The 24,372-nt window shown below is 30.4% G+C and overlaps 1 protein-coding gene across 4 annotated transcripts in view; it reads right to left on the reverse strand.

Moving 5' to 3' along the window:
• LOC136982851 (serine/threonine-protein kinase pakD-like) overlaps window positions 1-24,372 on the reverse strand; it is a 52,624-nt gene that overhangs the window by 25,918 nt on the left and 2,334 nt on the right. Inside the window, exons 1-2 of one of the 4 annotated variants that reach the window (XM_067279384.1) lie at window positions 14,974-17,781; window positions 14,644-14,898 (exon numbers count right to left, since the gene is read on the reverse strand). In XM_067279384.1, the coding sequence (XP_067135485.1) occupies window positions 14,644-14,898; window positions 14,974-17,386 (2,668 nt within the window). In that variant the 5' untranslated portion in view covers window positions 17,387-17,781. Of the gene's footprint in view, window positions 1-14,643; window positions 17,782-24,372 lie in introns of those variants that run through there. The other 3 variants (XM_067279383.1, XM_067279385.1, XM_067279382.1) reach the window with 3 other exon arrangements.

Genomic DNA, 24,372 nt, shown 5'->3' on the forward strand with positions numbered 1-24,372 from the left:
CTTTAAACTTTAATAATGGCATATACATGACACTACAGAAAGCTGCAAAATAGAACACATATCACATTGTTAGGAAATTTCAAAATGTGGACACACATACCAATAATACAGAAGCTTAATGCTTTAATTGTTTGGGTAGCTATGCCTTAATTTTAAGCCAGGAAAACACTTTGTATCCTGACTGCCCTCAGTGTGGCGCTTCGAAAACAATGACCCACTATTGGCTCGACTGCCTGCAACATAAAGGAGCCAGGCAAGCCTTGGGCCACAACCTGTTGTTAGACTTTACCTTAGTCTGCTCTTTGACCCCGGTTTACTGGCCGAACTCCAATCTCCACCTTTGCAAACATATGGAAGCCTTAGAACGCTACATAGAACGTACAAGCTGCTTTGCCTAACTGCAAGGCAGCGCTCTTCGGAGAGGAGGCCGACTAATGGCTAGAGTCTCCATATGAACCAGATAGAAAGAAAGAAAGAAAGCACTTTGTAGTAATATCAGCTGAATGTTATATTTACAATTTAATAATAATAATAATAATAATAATAATAATAACACATGCAGAAAATGTCACGTCATGCCAGAAACTATACAACATATCACCTCTGGTTGCAAGCTCTTGGCACAGACAGATTATTTACACAGACATAATCAAGTAGCAAATATAATACACCAAGAGCTCGCAAAGAAACACAAATTATTAGACATCCACGAACCATACTACAAATACATCCCACAGACAGTATTGGAAAACAACACGCACAAAATGTACTACGACAGAGCCATAATCACAGATAAAACAATTTACCACAACAGACCAGACATCACACTCATTGACAAACACAATAAAATCACATACATTATAGACATATCCATTCCAAACACTCACAATATACAAAACGCATGCACTGAAAAAATTAGCAAGTACACAGAACTCGCCCAGGAAATAAGGCATCTGTGGAGGATGGATAGGGTGCTTATTGTACCTGTTGTTCTCTCCTCTACAGGTGTCATACCACACACACTACACAAAAGCCTGGGCACATTAGAATTGAATAGAAACACATACATCACACTGCAGAAAGCCACTATATTGAATACATGTCATATTGTGAGAAAATTCCTGAATACAGACACACACACTGATACACTTCTTTAATTTCTGTTTTGGTTACTATGCCTTGACTTTGGTCCGGCATAGTACACAGCCACCGGTGTTAACCGAGTATATCTCACTTAACCCAACATAATAATAATAAATAGATAAATAAAGGTCTTATCCACAGCTGTCTATTTACTTGCTCTATATGTACTGTACTTAAAAATTCTTTGGACTACAAATGCCTAAATTTTTACTTTATAATTGTGAAATAAATTTAAGAGGAAAAAATATTTCATTCACATTTTTGTTGAACGACAATAATATGAAAAATAACAACCTGAAAGGAAATAAAATACATACAAAAACTTTTATCAAAGGGTGTCCAGTACATAGCATAGGTCTTTGGACCTAAGCTTTGGACAAACTTTCTTAACTCACCAAAACTTTTATCAGAGTTATCAAAATTACTCTCTGCATAATTTCTATTAAAATTAAATTTGTATAAGCCTTAGAATATTAAATACCATTTTTTTTTAAGAATTACATTTTATTAAATAAACTTTATAGATTGAAAAACTCCATAAACAACACCCACATCTTCAATATAACCAATATATTTTAAGGAGTTCAATTTCTCATAATCCATCCACAAGTTTCTAGAGAAGATTCACGTATTTTCCCGTACTGGGACACCACTGTCTCACCACCATTAAGATACTGCAAGAATTACAGAACTGCAGAACTATAGAATTGAGAATATAATTGATTCTGAAATTACTAATAGAAATTCGTTCATAAGTCCACTTTGTTAGTAATTGTAAGAGTTTTTATATTTTAAATGATAAAGAGAGTAATTTCAATCATTTTTACACAAATTTAAATTTTTTCTAAAGTATTGAAAAAGCATGCTAGATGCATTGTGGGAAATATCTTTTAAAATAAAATTAAGTAAACTTAATAAAAAAATTAGAAAATAGAAATTTTTTGTTTCTAGAAAATAATTGGCAAAATTGGTTTATGTAATTTTAATAAGCCATTGTTGTTATCTATCAGGAAATGTTTATATTGCCATTTAATTCATAGTCAAAAATATTCACAGAATAGAATTAAGTCTAATGCAGAATTTTTGGATTTTTTCAGTTTCTTCTAGAAACTTTTATTTTCTAATTTATTTTCAGATAAACAGTCATTTTCATGAATTAGTACTATAAAATCATGAAATGACTACCTTTGGAATATCCAGCTATATATGAATACTTTGTTAAAAGTAAAGCTTATGATTATTAAGGTCCGGATTTTTGAGTGCAGTTTTAGAATGGATTGGGTGCTTGTTTGGATGCTTTTTTTCTCTGTTTTGGGTGCCAGTTTGGGTGCTTTTAAATGCTGTATTATTAAGACAAAAACCAACAAGATGTGCTATATTTACAAACTACATAATTGTTTATTGCAATTTAGACATAAAGATGAGCATTGTAATTTACAACAGTAACCATTTCAATGTTCTTAAAAGTAAAGTTTTCTCATTTGGAGGATAATGTCTTTATATAAGGAAAAAGATTTTTTTTACGTCAACCGAGATTAAGGGAACATGTTTCAGTTTCATTCAGAAATTTAGTTCAGTGCAATCCAGAATATTTTTCAAATCGGGATTTTTTGATAAACTAGATTTGAGTTTGTTCAGGGCAAAACCATTCAGTACATAAAGTGCCTGACTTACAACATTCCACTGATCCCGCATTTCAGTTCCACATCTTTCCAGCTCATTGATTTTATCCACCAATAACTTGTACGAATGCACAGAGTAGAGCTCTGTGGTCACTACTGGATCAGCGACCAGTTTCTCGACACTGCCGACGGCCGCAGAATCACCAGGAGGTAGTTTGTTGATGAACACATTAATTTTCTTGTTCTCGCAATAGAATACCACACTGTTTATCCAAGACCTCCAATGGATGACCAGATATTAGAGTTCATTGAGTTCATATTTTCAAGTTGGTACATTTTGAACAACATTGGTTGTACTGTACCATCTTGTGGAATCCGTTGTTTCTTCCAGTATAAACACTGCAGGATTGTCTCCAACAACGTTCAGGTGCCCCTATAAATATATGCTCGAAATTCCTCCTTTTTTGTTTGCCTTCTCTATGCTTTTCCAAACTTACGTGTCACCTGATTTTCGTTTCTTGGTGTTTCACATCAACCAAAATCACATAATCACAAATGGAACAGTAAAGAACTTTTCCGTCTGTGCATATGCCTTCATCTTTAAACTTATTTGCTAAAATGTTCAGTTTAGATGCAAACAATTTTGCCATTTTCTAATGTTGCTGACACTGAACAGAGGAAATTGAAACTGTTGTGCTCACAAGTCAGGGTAAGGTGACCTCAATACAGAATTTTCTAGATTGTTCTTTTCTTAGAAAAGAAAACACGTGTTGCAGATTTTCAATGAATCTGTTTACATTCTTAAAACAACCCTAAGGCTTAGTTGCTTAGTCCAGAAAATTCTGCTTTACCCCCTTTTCTCGCAACAAAAGGAGAGAGTAAGCTAATTATCATAATTTTTTCCTCGGCCTACGTGGTCTGGTTTAATGAATTTGTTTTTTCCCCCTCAAGTGAATGAATAAAAACCACCAAAAAAGAAAAAAAGACAATTGTCAACATATTCTTTGAAAATGTAAAAAAGAGGGAAGTTGGGTGCAAAATATATAGTTTGGGTTCTAGTCACTGTTTTGGGGGCAGGTTTGTGATTTAGGTGCATTTGGGTGCTAAACAATTTAGCAATGAGTGGGCCTAATGCACTAAAACCAACTTAGTTTGTCTTTTTATACTCTGCCCCTTTCAAAAATCAAGTGGATGCAGCACCCAAAAATCCGGACCTTAATAATTACCAAGAAATGCTTAATTATGAGTCTTGACTCCTATAATTAAGTAGTAAATAAGTAGTAAAGTAGGTGAAATTTTAATTAATAAATTGTCATAAAACATTTGTATCCTTAAAACAAATGTAGAGCCATCACAAACCTTATCTGTAATGATTCTGTATGGACTTGTGTGTCTAATAATGGCAAAGTTATTTATCTAGCTGGATGTATATGCATGGCTGGTTACCCATTCTCTTAAATTTTCATCATGTGGAAATGAATGTAACTGGAATGGTTGAATACATGGTAAATTTGCAGATGTGAATGATGCTGTTGGGTCTTTAACAGAGCTGTAGAGCATGTCCATAGGAGCAAAAAAAGAGTCAAAGGAACCACACTTCTAAATGTGACCTTTTGCAAGATAGAGCTCCCAAAATAAGCTTAAAGCCTACTTCCAGATGCTATAAGGAGTCAAGCTGCATGCTCTACTAAGCCTATCATGTGTTTAATTAACAGCAGCAGTCCATCTTGCTTGCGAACGTCATGCTTGCCAGCAAGTTATGTTATAGGCTTGGTGATCAGTGCCTATAACAAATGATATATGTAACTGTATTAACTTCTACTAACTGAAAACAGTTTTTTCTGTTTACAGAACTACTGCCTATTCTCCAAGCTCCATGTTGACAAGGCTCCACATATAGTTGTGTGCTTTAGTGCTAGCTGTCGCTTGCACCTCAGTGCCCAGGTGGGGGTGATCCCCCACACTCTCTAAAACTATATAACATCAAGTACTCCAAGAACAGTCAAATGGGCTACTCAAAGCCATCATAGTCGCGTGAGCTAAATAGTTAACACAATAGATAGTCTTAGCAGAGCACACAATGTGTGACACTTGTGATCACTTGCAGCTGATTTCAGGGGTTATATCTCATAAAAGATCACATTTTAGTGGTATGGTTTCTTTGACTTTTTTACTCTTATGGACATACTCTACAGCTCTGTTAAAGTCCCAACAGAGTCATGCACAACTGCAATTGTATAAAATAGACAGACAATCTCAATGCATCATGTTTTCGTGTACAGTACATTGCATACTGCTTCAAAACCACTTATAAAGAACTCTCTGGCTATTATGGCAACCAAATACTGTGTAATATTTACATTAACTGGTATCATAAGGCAGGGGTGGCCAACTTTTGTGCACATAAGATCTACTTTTTATCGTAAAAATGTGTCGCGATCGACTTGTTGTCATAGGCATAGTCTAAGTGGGGAGGAGGAAGTGTGAAATACATACTATGTTTATACACTGTTTCAGTACGAAGTGCACTCACTGCTTATGAGTCGAGTCATAACTGCATGCATACAGTTGCGTTCGGTCACAAATATAATACATTAAGTCAAGACATCGCTAGCGATCGACCAAAATTGGCTTGGCGATCGACTTGTTGGCCACCCCTGTCATAAGGCATGTTGCCAATGAAAACCTAGAAATTATAGACCTACACTAACAAGTAACAGTTTCTTAATGGCTGCCATGACATACACCCTCGTGTGGCAGAATTCAAAAATATGTTCTGGAAACTTGTGGCTACTTCTAGAAAACAAAAACTTTCACCTTATGCCAGAGTAATTTTTATTTTAAACACACACACAAAACATTTAGGGTTAATGAATAGGGCTGAAAAACTAGGGCTGAAATGAATAGGGCTGTGTATGTGTTAAAATAAAAACTACTCCAGCATAAAGGTGAAAGTTTTCGGTTATTATAGTATGAGCTGGACAGGAATGGATAGACTTCTAGAATAATTCAAATTTTTAGAAAGTGAAAATCCATAAGTCCCATTTTTTAGTATTTGAATTATTCTGAACTCATTTATTGAGAAATAACATATAAAATTAAAATACAGGTATTCCTTACTTAACACAGGATTTGATTAATGTGCAAAATTAATTGCGGCAGTCCTTTTATATACTGGCAGAAGTTTTTAATTTATGCAGCTTTACCAGCTGTCTTTACTTAACATAGTATCTATGTTAAGTAAAGACAGCTAGTAAGTAAAGCTATGTTAAGTAAAGCTTTACCAACACTGTCTTTATTGTCCATATTGATCTATTATCAATACACCAATAATAGACAATAAAGAACTTGTAAGTAATTTTATACATTTTAAATATCATTGTCAAGTGTAATATTGTTGTTTTTAAAAAAGTTTTTAAAAAATCTGATATAGAATATTATTGTAAACCTGCTGAAGAGGGGCCTTCAGGTCCAAAACACAAAAACATAATGTACAGGTGAAAATAAAGATATTTTGTTTTGACATTTTTGACTAAGATCTCTATTTGCTAAATGGAAACTACATCAGTGTAATAAGTCCTATTAATAAAAAAAGTCCAAAGTAGACAAGGATAGAAACAGAAATCGATAAAAGTAAGGACAGAGACAAAAAGAATAAATAAACAAATATTCAACTTCAAAAAATCTCTCTCTCTCTCTCTACCTAATTTTTTTTTTTACCAAATTTATGGTATATTTACCAAAGCATCTTTTTACCTGATTACCAGTAATGCAATCCTCAGTGCAATCCCATAATTACCATAGTAATAAAGTTGTAATCATTAATTCTCAACTACCCAATCTACATTCCATATTATATTTCATGGTGATTGTCTAATAATATAACACCTGAACATTCCCCAGTATTGACAGCAATCACTAGCTGTATCCAATATTGTCCGAAAGCAGAGAAAAATATTTAAAACATACTAACCTTATTAAACTTTGCACTTATTTTTGAAAATTATCACTAACATTTTCAGTCTACGTCTGGACCTTTTTCAGGCAGAGTTCTGGAAAAAATTCTTTCTGGTGTTAGTGGTATTCCACTTAGATTCGATGTATTCAAATTTCAAATGTTTCTATTTTTCAACTTTAAAATATGTGCGCATGTGTTAGTTGTTATAGCATCGGGTCATACATAGCTTGCCATGGCTTTGAGATTTGTTTTTCATCTTTAAAATTGATCGAAAGGCCCTAGCAGTCTGCTGTAAAAATTGCCAATGCCTCTAAATTTCTAAGTTGGTTTATATTGTGGCCATCGGCCATATTATTATATGTATTTTAGTTATATTTTTTTATTTATCTTTATATTCAATTCTTTCCTTTTGTCACAACTTCCTTCTAGAAGCTTCTGTCTTAAATCTCATTGCCTTAAGAAGGGATTACCCCTTCTCAGAACTTTTGGTAGAACAAAAGGTAGGGGAATTATTGTTTCTCCGAATTTTTGGGGGAAACAAAAGGAAGGCAAGGACTGGAGGCAAAACTGCTAACAGAAGATTCATTCTTGGTCAAGATCTCAGAGTGGACGGCAGGACAAGGCAGTGCTCCAAACCAGAAAAAGGGACAAGCAGAGGAAAACTGTAGAGGTCGAAAAGAACAGAAAGAGAAGGGTCGTAAAGACAGTGAGTACATTTTGTTTCGAAAGAGGGAGGCATCCAAAAGCACGATATTGAAGAGACACCTTCCACGTTGGTACCTACCACTTAAGAAGACCTGGGTATTTTCTACCTTCCCCTGTCTATCTGACATACTTCCCTAAGTCTCTGTTTCTTCCTTTTCTTTTTTCTTAAGTATAAGCTTAGTTGTAAGTCGGTCAGGTTGATACTGTACGTATAAGCAGCATTACCCTATATCAGGCATGTCAAACTCATATGATATTGCGGGCCACATGATCTATTTTGTATAAGTCGGGGGCCGCATGTTTTCAATGTTCAAAAAATTAATAAAATACGGTTTTTAGAATGATTATATTATGTATTTATTAGACTCAATATATTGTATATTATATGTACTGTACATAGACATTTTATATTTCATATTCTTTTTTAAACTTAAACTATAAATATTTTATATTTTTTATAAAAAACAAAAATAAAAGTTATAATAAAAAATAAACAAAATCACAGTTTAATATTACTTTTTAGAAGATATTTGACAACGTTTTTCACAAAGCAAGTCATCAAAATTTGGTTGAATATATTAAGCTGATGCAATTTTTAAAATTGATGATAAATGTTGATCAGTTAACCTTGACCTTTCTGAATTTTTGTTATTTTTCATTAAAGAAAATAGTTGCTCGCATAAATAAGTGCTTCCGAACATAGCCAGTATACAGGTAACAAACGATAACATTTTAGGAAACCGATCTACAGATAAATATGTATAAAAATCTGGAATTCCAACATCCATATATTTTTGCTTCAGCAAACTATCACATTGAATTTCAATTAATTCCATTTGTAAGTTTTCATCAACAGTTTCAATATCAATAGATAGAGGTGAAGTGAAAAGACGAAATTGTAATTTACAGCTTTTAAAATCAGAAAATCTTTGATCGAATTCTGTTTCTAACAATTTAATTTGGTGAGCATATTCTGTAAATTTTAATTTAGGTGATTTAAGCAATAGATATTGACAGCTTTCAAAGTGAGACAAGTTTTCTTTTTCTATTTGTTTTTGCCAAAGTGATAACTTTTGTTTGAAAGTGTTAATATTATCAAATAGCATTGTAACAACATGCTTTTTGCCTCAAAGCTTAAGATTAAGTTAATTAAGATGACTTGTAATATCAACTGAGAAAGCCAGGTCCTTTATCCATTGTCCATCTTTTAATTCAGCACATTCATAATTTTTTGTTTCCAAGAAAATTATGATTTCGTCCAGCAATGTGAAGAATCGTTTTAGCACTTTATGACTTGAAAGCCAACGAACTTCCGTATAATATGGTAGATCGATGTATTCACATTCTATATCTTCCAGAAATGAAGCAAATTGACGATTATTAAGTCCACGTACTCGAATATAATTTACAATTTTGGTGACTATTTTTAAAACATGTCCAATATTTAAAACTTTGGAGCGCAGTACTTGCTGGTGAATAATACAATGAAAATGTTCAAAATTATTATTACCATGCTGTTTGCATGTTTCTTTTAATCTGCAACAACTCCTTTAGTAATACCGATCATGGTAGGTGCACCATCAGTTGCAAGACAAACCAACTTTTCCAATGGTAACTTATACTTCTTCAAAACTTCCATAAGTGCATCAAAAATATCAGCTCCAGTGGTTGTATTATGCGCATAGGAATGATTTCCAAAAGTTCTTCACTTATTTTTAAATTAACATCGCATCCGCAAATAAAAACGACCAGGTGAGCAATATTTCGAATATCTGTACTTTCATCAATTGCAATAGAGTAGGCTTGAAATGTTGATATTGTTGAATTATGCTGATTTCTCAAATTATTGGCTATTTCATCAACTCTGCTAGCTACAGTATTTTGACTTAAACTTACACTTACAATTTTTTTTTTTTTTGTGCTGAACATAATACTTCTGCCACTTTAATTAAGCATTCACTGATAAATTTCCCTTCGGTAAATGGTTTCAATCTGCTTGCAATTAAATGTGATAATATATAACTAACTTTTACAGCAGCTGTATTGTCTTCAACAGATTTAGTGAATACACTTTGTTGTTTTTGAAGAAGTGATTTCAATTCCGACAATTTGTCTTCACGAAGTTTTGCAACGTATTGGTCATAGTTTCTTTTATGATTTCTGTCATAGTGCTTTTTAAGATTATATTCCTTGAAATAGAGTTTTTACATATCAAGCATAATATTTTATTCTTGTTTTGGACACAAAAATATTGCAATTCCCATTTTTCTTGAAAATTACAATGTTCCTCTTCAATTGACCTTCTCTTACTCATTGTTCTTGAAGTTAGTCAAATTTGAAATGCCTCTTTTCAAATTAAACAAAATGTTTATGACAACTATTTGACATTACATGAACTTACAAGGTTTACGAGATTAACAAATCACAAAAATTACAACGTTTACAAAGTAGATTCACACAAATAGTCAAAGTTCCAAAAGTCACTATTCCTAGATCTGTCGAAAAGACACCTTGTGACATATACTTTGGATACAGTTACTCGGAACAATCCTCCCGTCATTCGTCACGGCAATAGTAGACGAAACACCTTACCGTAGAGCACACAAACGTCCTCCTTGAAGTTCCAGCAAAAACTTGACTTTGGCACCAAAACCTTTCCTTTTATATGGATTGTAGCAATCGCTGATGGACTGATCAGCGCGTAGCAGTCTTCCACGACGTCCGCTCTCGTACGATGTTCGCCAACCAATCATCATTCGTAGATTCAAAGCTGCAGCCGTTATCCAACTGTCTTTCATAGCGTCGACCAATTTGAATTGGTTGGACGAAATACAAAACGAACAAACACAAAAAGGGCAGAAATCATACAGTTAAAAAAGTTCAGACTTTCCACTTCAAGGGTCAAAGCTTGATATTTAAAAATTTTTAAAAAGTCTCGGCGGGCCACAACCCATGTGTTGACGGGCCGCGTGTTTGACATGCCTGCCCTACGTGCTTATGAGAGGACAATAGACCACCCTTTTGTTAATTAGTAATATTAATATCTGTAAAGTTGGAATCTGTACTAAAAGAACCAGTTCAGAGAGAAATAAAGGATATTTTGTTTGTACATCTGTTTTATGTATCCCTCTTAGTAACATTTATTCTGTAGTTCTCTGTAGTTCTGGTATAATCCCGTTCTCACTGGCATATATAGCTAAGGCGATGGTTTCTTTCTTCTTTTTGATATCTGTTTTGTGTTCAGGAAGGCGTTGTTTGAGAGATCTTTTTGTAGACCCGATGTATACAAGATCTCTATTAAACCTGTTATCGCTGAGCAGAATTTTATATACCCCCAGTGTTGTTTCAATGTCTGCCTTATCCTTCTTATTTCTAAGTATGTTAAATATATTAGGCTTATGTCTGTAAGTGATTTTTGTATTAGTATAAGCTTCAATTTCTCAACATAAAGCCTGCATACGGCGTTCACATGCTTTAGCAATACAGTAGGGAGACGTATCCCACTGTGAAATATTTTTTGGAGTTCTATTCCATTCATCTTTGAGTTGGTATTTTTGCTTGTTTGTTGTTTTATATATTAAGCCTTTACAATATCCATATGTTTCAACAATTTTTGCTATTCTTTTTATTTCCTTCTGTTTGTCTTACTCTTTGTTACAATGTGTGTGGGCCCTTCTAGTAAGTGCTTTAATAGCTGCTACTTGGTAGTTGTATGGATCACAAGAAAGTTCTAGAAGGAATTCAGAGCAAAGAAGGCTAAGATTAATTCAAATAAAATATACAATATCATGCCTGACGGCCACACTATAATCAAACAAATATGTAATAACAAATTCAAATTTAAACGGTTCAAACATTTGGTTAAAAAATTGTAATACGTAAATATTGTACGTTTGGAATTTAAGTTATTACCATCAGAAACAAAAAAATCGCATCTAAAATAGTACAGTAGAAGCCATTCTTCCAGTTAAGCCTTAATGCTCTCCCTCTCCCCCGCAGGGGAATTTCGAAAAATCGCTTCTTAGTGTGCATTCCCATGGCATACCCTACTAAAACACAGTTAAAAACAAAAAAAATCACATCTAAAATAGTAGAGTAGAAACCGTTCTTCCAGTTATGCCTTAATGCTCTCCCTCTCCTCTCGTAGGGAAATTTCAAAAAATCCTTTCTTAGTGTGCGTTTCCATGACGTACCCTAACTGTGTACCAAATTTCACCCCTTTAGGTTCAGCGGTTTGCTCTGGGCAATGATGAATCAATCAGTCAGTCAGGACAAGTAATTTTATATATATATAGATTAGAATTGATTGGGATGTATATTGAAATAGAACCCGGTTTTTGGTACATCTTAGTATCTTATCCACTACCATAAAAGGTGATATTAATGTCCAAAAAATGAGCTTCTTTATTATTCATTTGTTCCAACTCAAGTGTAAGACCATATGGATTGTTATTCATAGAGTATATAAACTCATCAATGTTTGGTTTTGTTCACAAGACTAAATCTCGTCTGATTCAGTCTTGTGATTCATAGTTAAACTTAAGACAGAAATAACTAAGAAATCATTTAAAGGAGTCAATTTTTTAATGCAATAAAATGCTTTTGAGATCATTTCATCCATGATCAGATCCAAATGTTTAACTGTTTTACAATCAACTTAAACATTTGAATCTAATGATGAGACAGAATGATCCTGAAAAACACTTTATCACATTAAAAAGTTACTCATTTAAATGATATCTTAGTTGTTTCTGATTTAAGTCATCTTTAGCTAAGAGACTACAAAAAATGGAATAGAATTATCTTGTATTTAAAAATTACAACTTCAAACAATAACAAAGAAAATTATAAAATATATAACATTATAAGAGTAATATAACAAACAGTTTTAGATATATATATATATATATATCTAAATACATTATTTATATAATGTATTTAGATTAGTGATGTAACGAATATTCGGTTACTATCCAGTATTGGGCCTATTCGGCTGAATACTGAATACCAAAAAACAGGAGTAAGAAATAACAAAAACACAGTAAATTAATCATTTTGAAAACTTTTATTAATGCTAAACATTAAATTATAATTATTAAAGTTAATAAGAAATAGCATCTAACTCTAGTAAATTATTTCGTAATTAAAATAATATTATAGCCTTTAGCCTTATCAATATCTTATGGCATTGATTGCGTGTAGGTTAGAATGTATCGGGCATTAGTGTTATTGTTCAGTTAATTATGTTATATTCATATTCTTGTATATTTTAATATTTTTAGTGATATTTTAAAATGATTTATGAAACATTTTATTGAAACTTATCGTATTTAATGAAATAATTATTTATTTCTAGAAGATGAGTAACTACTATATAATTTATTTTATATATAAAGCAAAGAATGAGCATTTTTCATTATATGCAAAAGATAACATTTGAAATCATGTTAATTTTAAAAATATTGACAAAAACAATAGCAACAAAATATCACAAAACTTCACAAATAGAAATCCCCCAATAATATATTTGAACTGTTCCACATCTGGGGAGAAACTAGACCATATGTCCCACTAAAGTATATATCCTTAGGGTACTATTCAGTCTACAAATACGTAGTAAAAATAAAATTTTACTGCTTAATTAAAGAGTTAAAAAGATTGATTGCAAATAAAATAACTTATAAGTTATAACTTACATCTAAATACCAACAACTGCCGAATCATATCGGGCTATTTACGGCTATTACATAAATTATAAACCAATTTGGCACTAGAGGTAGACGTTAGGCTCCATCTCATATTAACTTTAATAATTATAATTTAATTAATTAATTTAAATAATTTAGACCTACTGGAAGAAAAAATCGTAGTGACATCGAGCCAATAGAGAGCAGGGTGCGCGATCCTTGCATAATGAGGTTTGCGTGCTAATTTTTATGTGCGTTAATCAAGCCAAATAGTTTGGCCGAATATTCGCCATTCGGCCACACTCCTGGCCGAATATTCAGTATTCGGCTGAGGCCGAATATACTATTCATTACATCACTAATTTAGATGTAATGTTGTGATATATATATACAGTACAGTACGTGTGTTTGTGTACAATGTAGACAAGAGAAAAAAAATAGCCTGCAATATTAGTTGAGTTCTTATTTTAATATTAATATTTTTTGTTTTTAATTTATTATTTATATTTATTTTATATATTTAATTTTGTGTTTGAGTCATTTGAAATTCTTGAAAACGGCATCTGATTCACAACAAATAATTTGTAAAAGTGTGTCATTGCATATATGGAATATTCTATTTTTTAAATATTTTTTTACTTGTTCAATGTACAAAAACAGTTCTCTCGCCTGATGAAAGCCCCTTAAAGTGGCTGAAAATGTTTGTGCATTCATTAAATTTTGTGCACTGAAGTATAAGAGAAGTGAAATGTTTTTAATCAATGGTTTCAGCTTTTGTGTGTTTAGAAGAAGGAAAAAAAAACAAAATATTTTGTTTTGTAATTTCAATTTCAATAACTTATTTACTTCAATAGTAATTATATGAATAATTTTCTATCTACACTATATATAATTATTTTGCATTCCAAATATTTCAATTTAATAATATAATAGAAAAACTTAAAATAAAATTCATCTTTGAAAAAACTAACCTATTTGGTGATAGAAAATGCAATCAATATTTATAAATCAAAACATAGAAGATAAGACATTACTAAATAATAATGAATTTCAATGCTTTATAAAACTTTTTACTATATAAGATAGAGTAATTTAAGAAAAAAAAAATACAATTTTTTCAAATTGCAGCCCAACAAAATAAAGTTAAATAAATAGCAAATATTCAAACTTTTGGTCTCCTGATTCCATTCTGTAATTAAAACTTTAATAAATTTAAAGATTTTCATAATAGTGAAATTTATTCACTTTTTGATACTAATAATTGTTAAAACAATTTATATTTCTTTTAAAATAAATCTTTTTTATGATACTTTTAAATTTTTATTTGAATATAACAGTGCAAATAAAATATTTAATACTAGGTAATCTGAATTAGCATACAAATATTTTTATCAAAATTTGATTTCAAAAAATATAAATAAAAAGTAATTTTTAAATGAAATTATTAATAAAAGAAAATAAATCAAATGTAATACACAAATCAATTATAAATATATATAATAAAATTTTAACTGTTTGTTAGACTTACTTTGTCTAAGGCTTTCCTGTCTCTTCTGTAATGTCTGTTCTTTGCATTTTCTCATTGAAGTCCTTCTATAACCGGAGTCACTGGAAGTTGAATCCAATGGTATATCCTCACAATCATCACTTAGATTGTTATCTTTCTCATCACTATTTTCAGTGACTTGTTCAGATGATAGATGAGGACGTTTGGATTCTACATCATTTTCTGATACATCATCTGTGGAAATGACTTTTCTCCCTCTTCCTCTATTGCTGCCTCCTGCCGAGAGATGTTTAAGGTTAGTCATATGGCCACCATATCCAGACTTTTTCAGATTCTTTACATCATTCTCACCTGCAATATAGTTCGCTTTGCTTTCTTTAATTTTTTTATTTATACATATTTTTCCTCCACCAAAATTCTTACTCTCTTCTTTGGTAATTGGTGGCATAAAAATTGCATTATCATTAAACATATCACATTTTGATAATCTTATCTCAACAGTTGAATTTAATATATTAGTTATCATTTGATCTTCAATTTTAACATTACTTAATATTTGAGAACTTGAAATAGATTCTTTTTTTACATCTAATAAATTGCATTGTTTTTGTACCCTTTCATTATCAGTTTTATGTTTTGCAGCATAATTTGCAGAATCACCTTTAATAAATTTTAAAAAACTATCAAAAAAACCACAATTTTCTTTTGTTTTTTTCTTTTTTATTTTATTTTTAGTTCCATCTTCAGGAAGAGGTAAATTTGCAAGAAAACCAAGATCCTCCTCAATACTAGGTAAATATTTTTTTGACTGATGCTTAGATGATGCTACATTACAGTACTCTTTACTAGAGTTATTTAATTCTTTAACTATATTTACTTCATTTTGATTTACAATATCACTTTTGTCAGTATCTGATGTGCTATGCAAATAACTTTTTTTATCAAAAATATTTTCTTTAGTATTACTTACAGTTTGAAATACATCCAAATATTTTGATTTATGAGTAACATTTTCTTTAGAAATGCCATCATTTATGGTAACTTGCCATTGCAAACCCTGCTTTGATGAATCTTCTGATTGCTTAGATAACTTAAGCTTCAATGTTATACCTTTTACATTATAACTTTTTTGACTTTTAGGAGAAGAAAAATGTTCATCATTATCATCTAAATAAATGTTTCTCTTTTTCTTTTTCCTTCCTCTTTTCTTTTTATCTTTTTTTCTATGAGAACTGTTAGTTTCAAATTTATTTTCAACAATTACCTGAGATTCCTCATAATTCCAATCATGATATGAAGTTCTATTATTTTCATTATTTATATTGGATTGTGTATTTATGTTTGTTTGATTATTTACAGTAATTTCATTACTTCTCATATTTTCTTTTGTTTCACAACAAAGAAGGCTATTAAAAGTAGAATATTTGTTTTGATTTAATTCAGTTTCTGATAAAGGATATTGTGCTGTATCAATATATTGAGATTCCTGAAAGTTTCCCTCATGAGGTGGAATACGATACGAGTAAAGATAATCAGTAGATTCTCCCTGGAAATGTACTGGAGGAACACGTACATCCATAATGGAATGTGGATCTTTTATTACTGAGGTATAGCATGGATCACCATGATTTTGGTAAAAAGAATTTTGTATATGTGTTTGAACAACTGAAATAGGTGTCACAGAATGTGCAGGTGTGGAAGGAGGAATAGATGTACTCATAAGAGAATAAGATGAAGCTTGTGTATTAGAAATGTGAATAGGAGAAAACTGTGTCGATGTTTCTTTTATAACAGGTTCACTTAAATTAGTTAAAATTCTTTCTTCAGTGAAGTTTACTTCTCTAGTATTGTTAACAGGTATAGATCGTTGAGGATTATAACATATAACACTGTTAGTATTCATATGTCTCTCTTTGTGTTTAGTATGGATTAAATTTTCATTCCTATGTGTTGGATAATTATTTATTGACTCTGTTATTCTTGTATCTTGCTTAATATTGTTTTCATCCATATTATATAAAACTTGTCTATACATTGTTTGAGATAGGATAGAGTTATCACATGGTGGTTCTAATTCAAGACATGTGATGGAGTCAGTAACTAAAGAATGATCATGAATATTTTGAGATGACAGAGATTCACTAGGGTCAATATAAGAAGAATGTGTTGATGTTAAAACAGAACATTGATTGGAGACAATATTTTGATCCATGTAAGAAATATTTTGAGGTTTTTCTATATTTTCTGCTGTTAATTTCATTTCTGAATATTCAGAAGCAACTGTTTCATGAGGCAGCATACCAAATGGTCCACATTTAGAAGTTATATCTGATAAATTTAACTGATTTGAAACAGATAACATATTAGAATTTTTTACAGGATTTTTGGCTATATTTAAATTATTTCCTGAGATAGGATTATGAATAATTTCATTTTTTAAATTAATATCTCCACAAGATCTATAAAAATCACTTGACCTAGAATATTCTGAAACATGGCTGTACATTTTTGATGGACATTGATAAGATGGAAAACTGGCTGGTTCACAGTTTGAAATATATTGTCCGGCAGATGGAATATTTGAGATGTAATCCTGGGTATGAGGTGATAACAAATCAGTTGTTTCAGTGAATCCTCCAATGAAATCCTGATGTTGCACAGCTGGAGACAAATGGGATTCTTTCATCTCTGTTGAATGCGTCATAGAACTTGTTCCTATTCTGGTAAAATGCTGGCCGTAAGGTGCCCATTCAGTAGGGTCCATTGTGATTTGAAGACGGGCTCAATACCACGAGCCTGAAATTATGGGGGAGGTCTTGTCACAGTCAACTTTTTTCATGTCACCATTTGAATATTTTTTTAACCCAAACAAAATTACTCATATTTTTATATAAAAAAATTTACATAATTGTCAAATTATTTATGTTTTTTTAATATTTTGTACATATAAATAAATTTTATATAAATATCTAATAAATACTTTTTAAATATATATTTATCAATTTTAAAATTTAGATTATACTATCATTCAATTTCACTTTATTTATTAAAAACTATTCAACAAATGACTCTCAATTTTATTGGTAAAACAGATCAGGGAGAATTAAAAATCAGAAAATAAATAATTATTTTATACTGATTCCACTAATTCAGTTTAGGTAATAGGTTTTTTTTATAAAAAATAAAAGAAAAATATTTTATATTACAATTATTCTACACATTCATTTGTAATTTTTTTGTAGATTTTTCGACATAATATTGTATAATTTCATAAATTAATAATTTCTTAAATTGTAATTCTTTAGCAAAGTATATACAATGTATTTTGCAAAAGATTTATACAAAACATATGAAATGATAAAATATATTTTTACTGTTTTTGAATTTTTAATACTGTGTTCTTAATTCATGACTTCTTAAAAATCTATAATGTTCACATATTAAGTTTATACTTAATTTAAAAATAAAATTTTAAGAAATTCAAAAAGTTTCTAAAAATAATTAGTTTTAGAAATTTTAATCTAACTTTAATTACTAATTAAAAGTTAGAAAATTAGAGTTAATCTCTATATGCAAAAAGATAATAACAGTTTTTTAAAACTATTTAATGAAGTTAATTTTTTAATACATGAGCAGAAAGCATTTTAATTTGCCAATTGAGAATCAAATGTATTTTATTAAAGTAATAACAAAGAACACACATTTAAATAAAATGTAATATATATTTGAAAATAAACTGGAATAATGATTACCACTTTAAAATTCTATTCTACATTCTATGAGTTTTTTTTTGTCTAAAATATTTAATATAAAAGAGATTGCTGTAAAAATTTTGAAGTTGAAAATTTGAAGTAATTACCATAAATAATTTAAACTAACTAATAACTTAGAAATGTAGAAAAAAATCGCTTTAAAGAAAGACATGGTCCAGAAATTATTGTAAACCAGACATAAATTTTACCAGTTACGCCATTTAACTGTTTACAAAATTTGTTTAAACATATAAAAATTTAATTTAGTGTTACATATAAGTTTAAGTATTAAATAGCATATTGTTTAGGCATTAACGTTATATCATTAAAATCTATCATTCTAATAATCTTTTCTAAGTTTTAACTTTACATGACATTTGGATTCAACAACCAAAATTTATTTTAAAGATTTTTATTGATTATTTATTTGTTTATATAAATAAACCTAAAGAATATATTCTGATAAAATTTTAAATAAAAATAGGTGATAGTAGAAATAGGTAAAATAAAAGTAGGTGATATTCCACATAAATCAATTCATTCTGAATAATTGGAAATCAATAAAACATTAAAATGTAATTTTATTAATTAAATCTGCAGGTTCAGCTTATTGTTAATATTAAATTCTGTAATGTATTCTTTAAAAAATTTTTACATAAAAAATTAAAACAAAATACAATTCATAAACTTTTATAATAAACTTTCCTTTGCCAGTTTCCTTTTTTAATGTAATTTAGTATTTAATGGTCATCAATAAAATGAAAATGTTTGTGTTATCCTATTATTCTGAGATTTATTTACTAAGGTTTAGGATAAACTGATAAATTTTCTGTTTCTGAAGTATCCTTTAGATTTGGCTATTTTTAATTGTTTCTTCTATTAGATTTAACTGTGACAGCATCTGAGAACAAAAAACAAATGAAAGTAAATAAACATAGTTTTTAAAATTTATTTTAATTTTTTCAATTTTTTCTATATGAATTTTGAATAACATAGAAAAGATACTGAGAGAAAAAATAATTTTTAATTTTTTTTTTACACTAAGAAAAATTATATGGAACAACAACACACAACACTGGGGTATAGTCAACAACATACCCAACAAACCGACGACCAGTGTGAATAGAAAAAACAAAACAAAAATTCACCACAAACGTTTTCGAACTCCCCAGAGTTCTTCTTCAGGCATTATTCCAAAAGATTTTATGTTCCTTTGGACATCCATTTAATGCCTGAAGAACTCTAGAGAGATCAAAAACATTTGAAGTAAATTTTCATTTTGTTTTTTCTATTCACACTGGTTGTCGGTTTGTTGGGTACATTGTTAAAATTATATTGATTTTCATATGTAAATAAATACAAAATCAAGAATTAAAAAATCCAAACAAATCACACAAAAGAAAAGATAAAACTGACTGGAAAAAAATGAAAACAACAGTAATAATGATAATAATCCAATGAATTATTAAGTAATCTCATTCTGTTTTCTATCATAAAAAATTTTATTTTATAGATAATAATAATGTGATAATAAAAAAATAAAAAACATTTATTTTAATAGTAGCTTTTTAGTTTATAATTGGATTCTGAGTTTATGAAAAAATAAATAAATAACAGACAAAACTTGCATAATTTCATACTAATTAAATCCAAGTTCTCATTTTCTCATTTCAATACTTTTTCTTATTTTTGGTTACACAAAAATAAATTTACTGTAAAGTTTTTGAAGTTAAATATTTTAGCTAAGAAATAGTGTGTAAAAAATTTAAACAGCTTTTAATGTTCTGAAAATAAAGCAAAAGTTCTTTCCATATTACAATTTATGATTGTTAGAGGTGCTGATCTCTTGTCCCACTAATATGTCAGATGGGACAAAACAGCTTCACCAATGACCACATTTCACCAATGATCCAATGAATTTTTATTGAAAGCAGACTGTACACACTATGCAAACAAATACACAAACAATATTTACTGTGCAAAAAAATAGACAAATAATCTCATGCACAAAGAGATTGTCCAGCCAGCAGCAAATGAAAAGACAGTTCTAATCCAAACCTGTTAGCAGTATACACCATAGTAACAGTACTCTCTGCCTATTTGCTCAATTGTGATTTTTTATCATTGAAATTTATCGTAACAAAACATATATAAACAACACATATTACAAAGAACTGAGCAATAAAATGATAAATTATAAAGGAAATATGAGCAAATATAACAAACAATTATTAGAATCAAAATTTAAAAATAAAACATAACAAAAAGTTTTTATAAAACAATAAAAACTTCACATAAATTTTAAATCAAAACGATTATTCATTAATTTTACACATTGTTAATTAAAGACTTATAGAATTGAAGGTAGATTTAAATACTTCTTCAATATTTAAAAGTATCTTCAAGACTAAATTATTCTGAACAGTTTACTGATAATCTGTATATGTTTACTATTATTTTGTGAGTTATACTCGGTTGACACCAGTGGCTGTGTACTATGCCAGACCAGAGTCAAGGCATAGCAACTAGAACAAAACAAAAATTAAATAAGTGTATCAGTTTGTGTCTGTATTCAGGAATTTCCTAACAATATGACATGTATTAAATATAGTGGCCTTCTGTAGTGTGATGTATGTATTTCTATTCAATTGTAATGTTCCCAGGCTTTTGTGTAGTATGTGTAGTATCACACCTGTAGAAGAGAAAACGACAGGTACAATAAGCACCCTATCCATCCTCCCAGGTGCCTTATTTCCTGGGTGAGTTTCATGTACTTTTTCAGTGCATGTGTTTTGCACATTGTAAGTGTTTGAAATGGATATGTCTATAATGTATGTGATTTTATTGTGTTTGTCAAAGAATGTGATATCTGGGGCAGTATTCTGGTCACCGTCTCTGGTCTCTCATCTCTCACAAGCCAGTCGCTGATTGATTAATCACTTGGATAGCCAATCAGCAACTGGCTTGTGAGAGATGAGAGACCAGAGATGGTGACCAGAATATGGTCCCTGGTCTGTTATGGTAAATTGTTTTATCTGTGATTATGGCTCTGTTGTAGTACATATTCATCCATGTTGTTTTCCAATACTGTCCGTGGAATGTATTTGTAGTATGGTTTGTGGATGTCTAATAATTTGTTTCTTTGCAAGCTCTTATATATTATATTTGCTATTTGATTATGTCTATGTAAATAATCTGTCTGTGCCAATAGCTTGCAACCAGAAGTGATGTGTTGTATAGTTTCTGGCATAATGTGACATTTTACGCATGTATCATTTGTGAGTGTTGTATCTTTCAGTATGTGTTTTCTGTAGTCTTTAGTATTTATGACCTGATCCTGTATGGCAATCACAAACTCTTCCATCTCCCCAAAAAGACATCCCCGAGCTAACCAGCTGTTTGACACAGTTTTGTCAACAAAATCCTGGGCCAGGTCATAGGGATGCCTGCTGTGGAGTGCCTTTCAAGCCCATAATTACTTAATGGTGTCTATGATTATTATATGTTGAATTGTGTTCATATGATGTGAGTGTAAGTTTAATAATGTGTTATTTGAGTCTGCTATAGTTACTGCTTTACGTAACTGTGATATTTCTTGTTTTCTGTAGAAAAACTCTTGCAATGTCTGTATTTGTTTGTAGTGAAGGTTTACTATGTCAATCAGACCACATTCACCATCTTTACTTGGAAGGGTTAATCTTTCTATGGCGGATTTAGGATGATGTTGTTTATGCTTAGTAAGTGTTGTTCTTGTTTTCCTTTGGAATTGTTCAAGATCTGTGTGAGTCCAATGTATAACTCCAAAAGAATATGTGAGTACTGGGACAACATGTGTTTATTGCTTTAATTGTGTGTTTTGCATTTAACTGTACTCTGAGAATAGCATTTAACCTACTTTGGTATTCTTTAATTAACCTTTGCTTTATTTGTGTATGTTCTGTTAGTTTGGCCTGCTGGAATTCTAAATACTTGTAGAACTCGCCCTCTTCCATGGATTCAATAACATCTCCATTCCAAGTACAAAAGTCTCCTTCCTTCAGGACTGCTTTTTCTTTGTGAAGGGTTTTGCATTTGTCTAGGCCAAACTCCATTTTTATGTCCTATGTCCATTTTTATGTCATCCATGTACTGTACATGAGATGTGACAACATAAACTATGTTGTTTTCTCATGTCTGATATTGTAACCATGTTGCATGTTGTTAAACATGTTAGATCAGCGGTTCCCAACCTTTTTTGGACCAGGGACCACTTTGATTTCATTGTTGCTAGCAGGGACCACAAGGTTTAAGAAAAATAAACTGTGTCAATCTAAAAATAAACTTTAATCAAAACTTAACATAAGTAATCGTTAAACTCAAGAGTAACATGCTTTAACAGTACTATTATAATAGAAAACATATCATTTTTAGTAAAAATTAAATTCAATTTGTATCAATGTAGGAATAATAACTCAAAATTAATAAAAGTTTTAAATTTTTCGCGGACCATATTTTAGCTCTTGTGGACCACTGGTGGTCCGCGGACCAGTGGTTGGGAACCACTGTGTTAGATAATGGGTTCAGGACTAAGCAGAATCAGAGAGGATTCAAGGAATCTCCTTGAAAAATTCTTTGCCTAATGAATATTTGGTTTGCTTGCATGGAAATGCTATGAATCCTGAGATGTAGTGTTGTTCTTCAGTGCTGCATAGTGTTTTGGAAGAATGCAACGAGTGATGGATGTATTTTGTAAATGTGTAGAATATGTAGCAGCCAACTGTGTGGAACACTGTTGAATGCTTTTCTGTAGTCTATATATGTCATCTGTATGTTTCTGTGTTGTTGCCATAGAATGACTAAATCTATGAATAACTGTTGTTGTTGATGTTGTTAATCAGCTGAGCAAATGTCATGCTCAGCTGATACTGGTGCCAAGTGCTATTCCAGACTAAAGTCAAAGCATAGCTATGCAAACGAATGTAACAAAGCTGTATTATTGGTGTAAGTGTCAAGATCTAAAAACTTCCTCAAAATGTGACATGTGTTCAATATTGCAGCTTTTTGTAATGCCATATATATGTTTTTATTAAAGATTAATGTTTCTAGACTTTTGTGTAGTGTATGTGGTATAACACCAGTAAGACAACAGGTACAATAAATACCTTATCCATCCTCCATGTCTGTCTTATTTTTTGGGTGAGTGGAGTGTACTTAATGATTTTTTCAGTGTGAACAATTTTTATGTTATGAGTGTTTGAAGTGGAATCTATTACATAAGCAATCTTACTTTATTTGTGAATGAGATTGATGTTAGGTCTATTGTGTTGAATTCTGTGATTATGGCTCTGTTATAGTATATTTTGTATGTATCATTATCTAATACTGACTGTAGAGTATATTTGTAGTATGGTAACTGGGTGTTTAATAATTGTGCTTGTGTGCAAACTCTTGATATATTATTTAAATATATTTTATTATTGTAATAAATACTTTGTTAATAAATTAATAAATAATTGTATAAAATACTTTGTTGTAAAACTCTACAGAGCAAAAATTAAGAACTCAATAATTATGTACATTTTTAATTCCAAATAACCATAACATTTGCAATTTTAATTATTCTTTAAATAATGCAAAACAACTTCAAATTCTTTAAAAACATAACAACATAAATGTGCTTTATGGATTATACTTTAATAACAGCTTTTTCAAATATTTCTAATTTCAAACAAAGTATAGTATATTCAATTAAATTTTTGAATTAGACAAAAATAAAAATCTCAAACATCTATAAAAGTGTTAATGTCTGGAACTCCTAATAATAACTTCAAAAAAATTTAAACATTTGAGTTAATATTAATGTCTTCTGAAAGTTATTTTAAGTAGAGTATTTTGAAATTTAAGTTAAAAATAATTCTTTGAAATATATTATGTTACCATCATCATACCAACCTTTCATGTGAATTAGTCTGATTAACTTTCTATTCTCTTTCTCCATTACTTTATGTTTTGGTCATTT

Source organism: Centruroides vittatus, unplaced genomic scaffold (genome assembly GCF_030686945.1).
Source record: "Centruroides vittatus isolate TY-2023 unplaced genomic scaffold, ASM3068694v2 contig_866, whole genome shotgun sequence".
NCBI lineage: Eukaryota > Metazoa > Arthropoda > Arachnida > Scorpiones > Buthidae > Centruroides > Centruroides vittatus.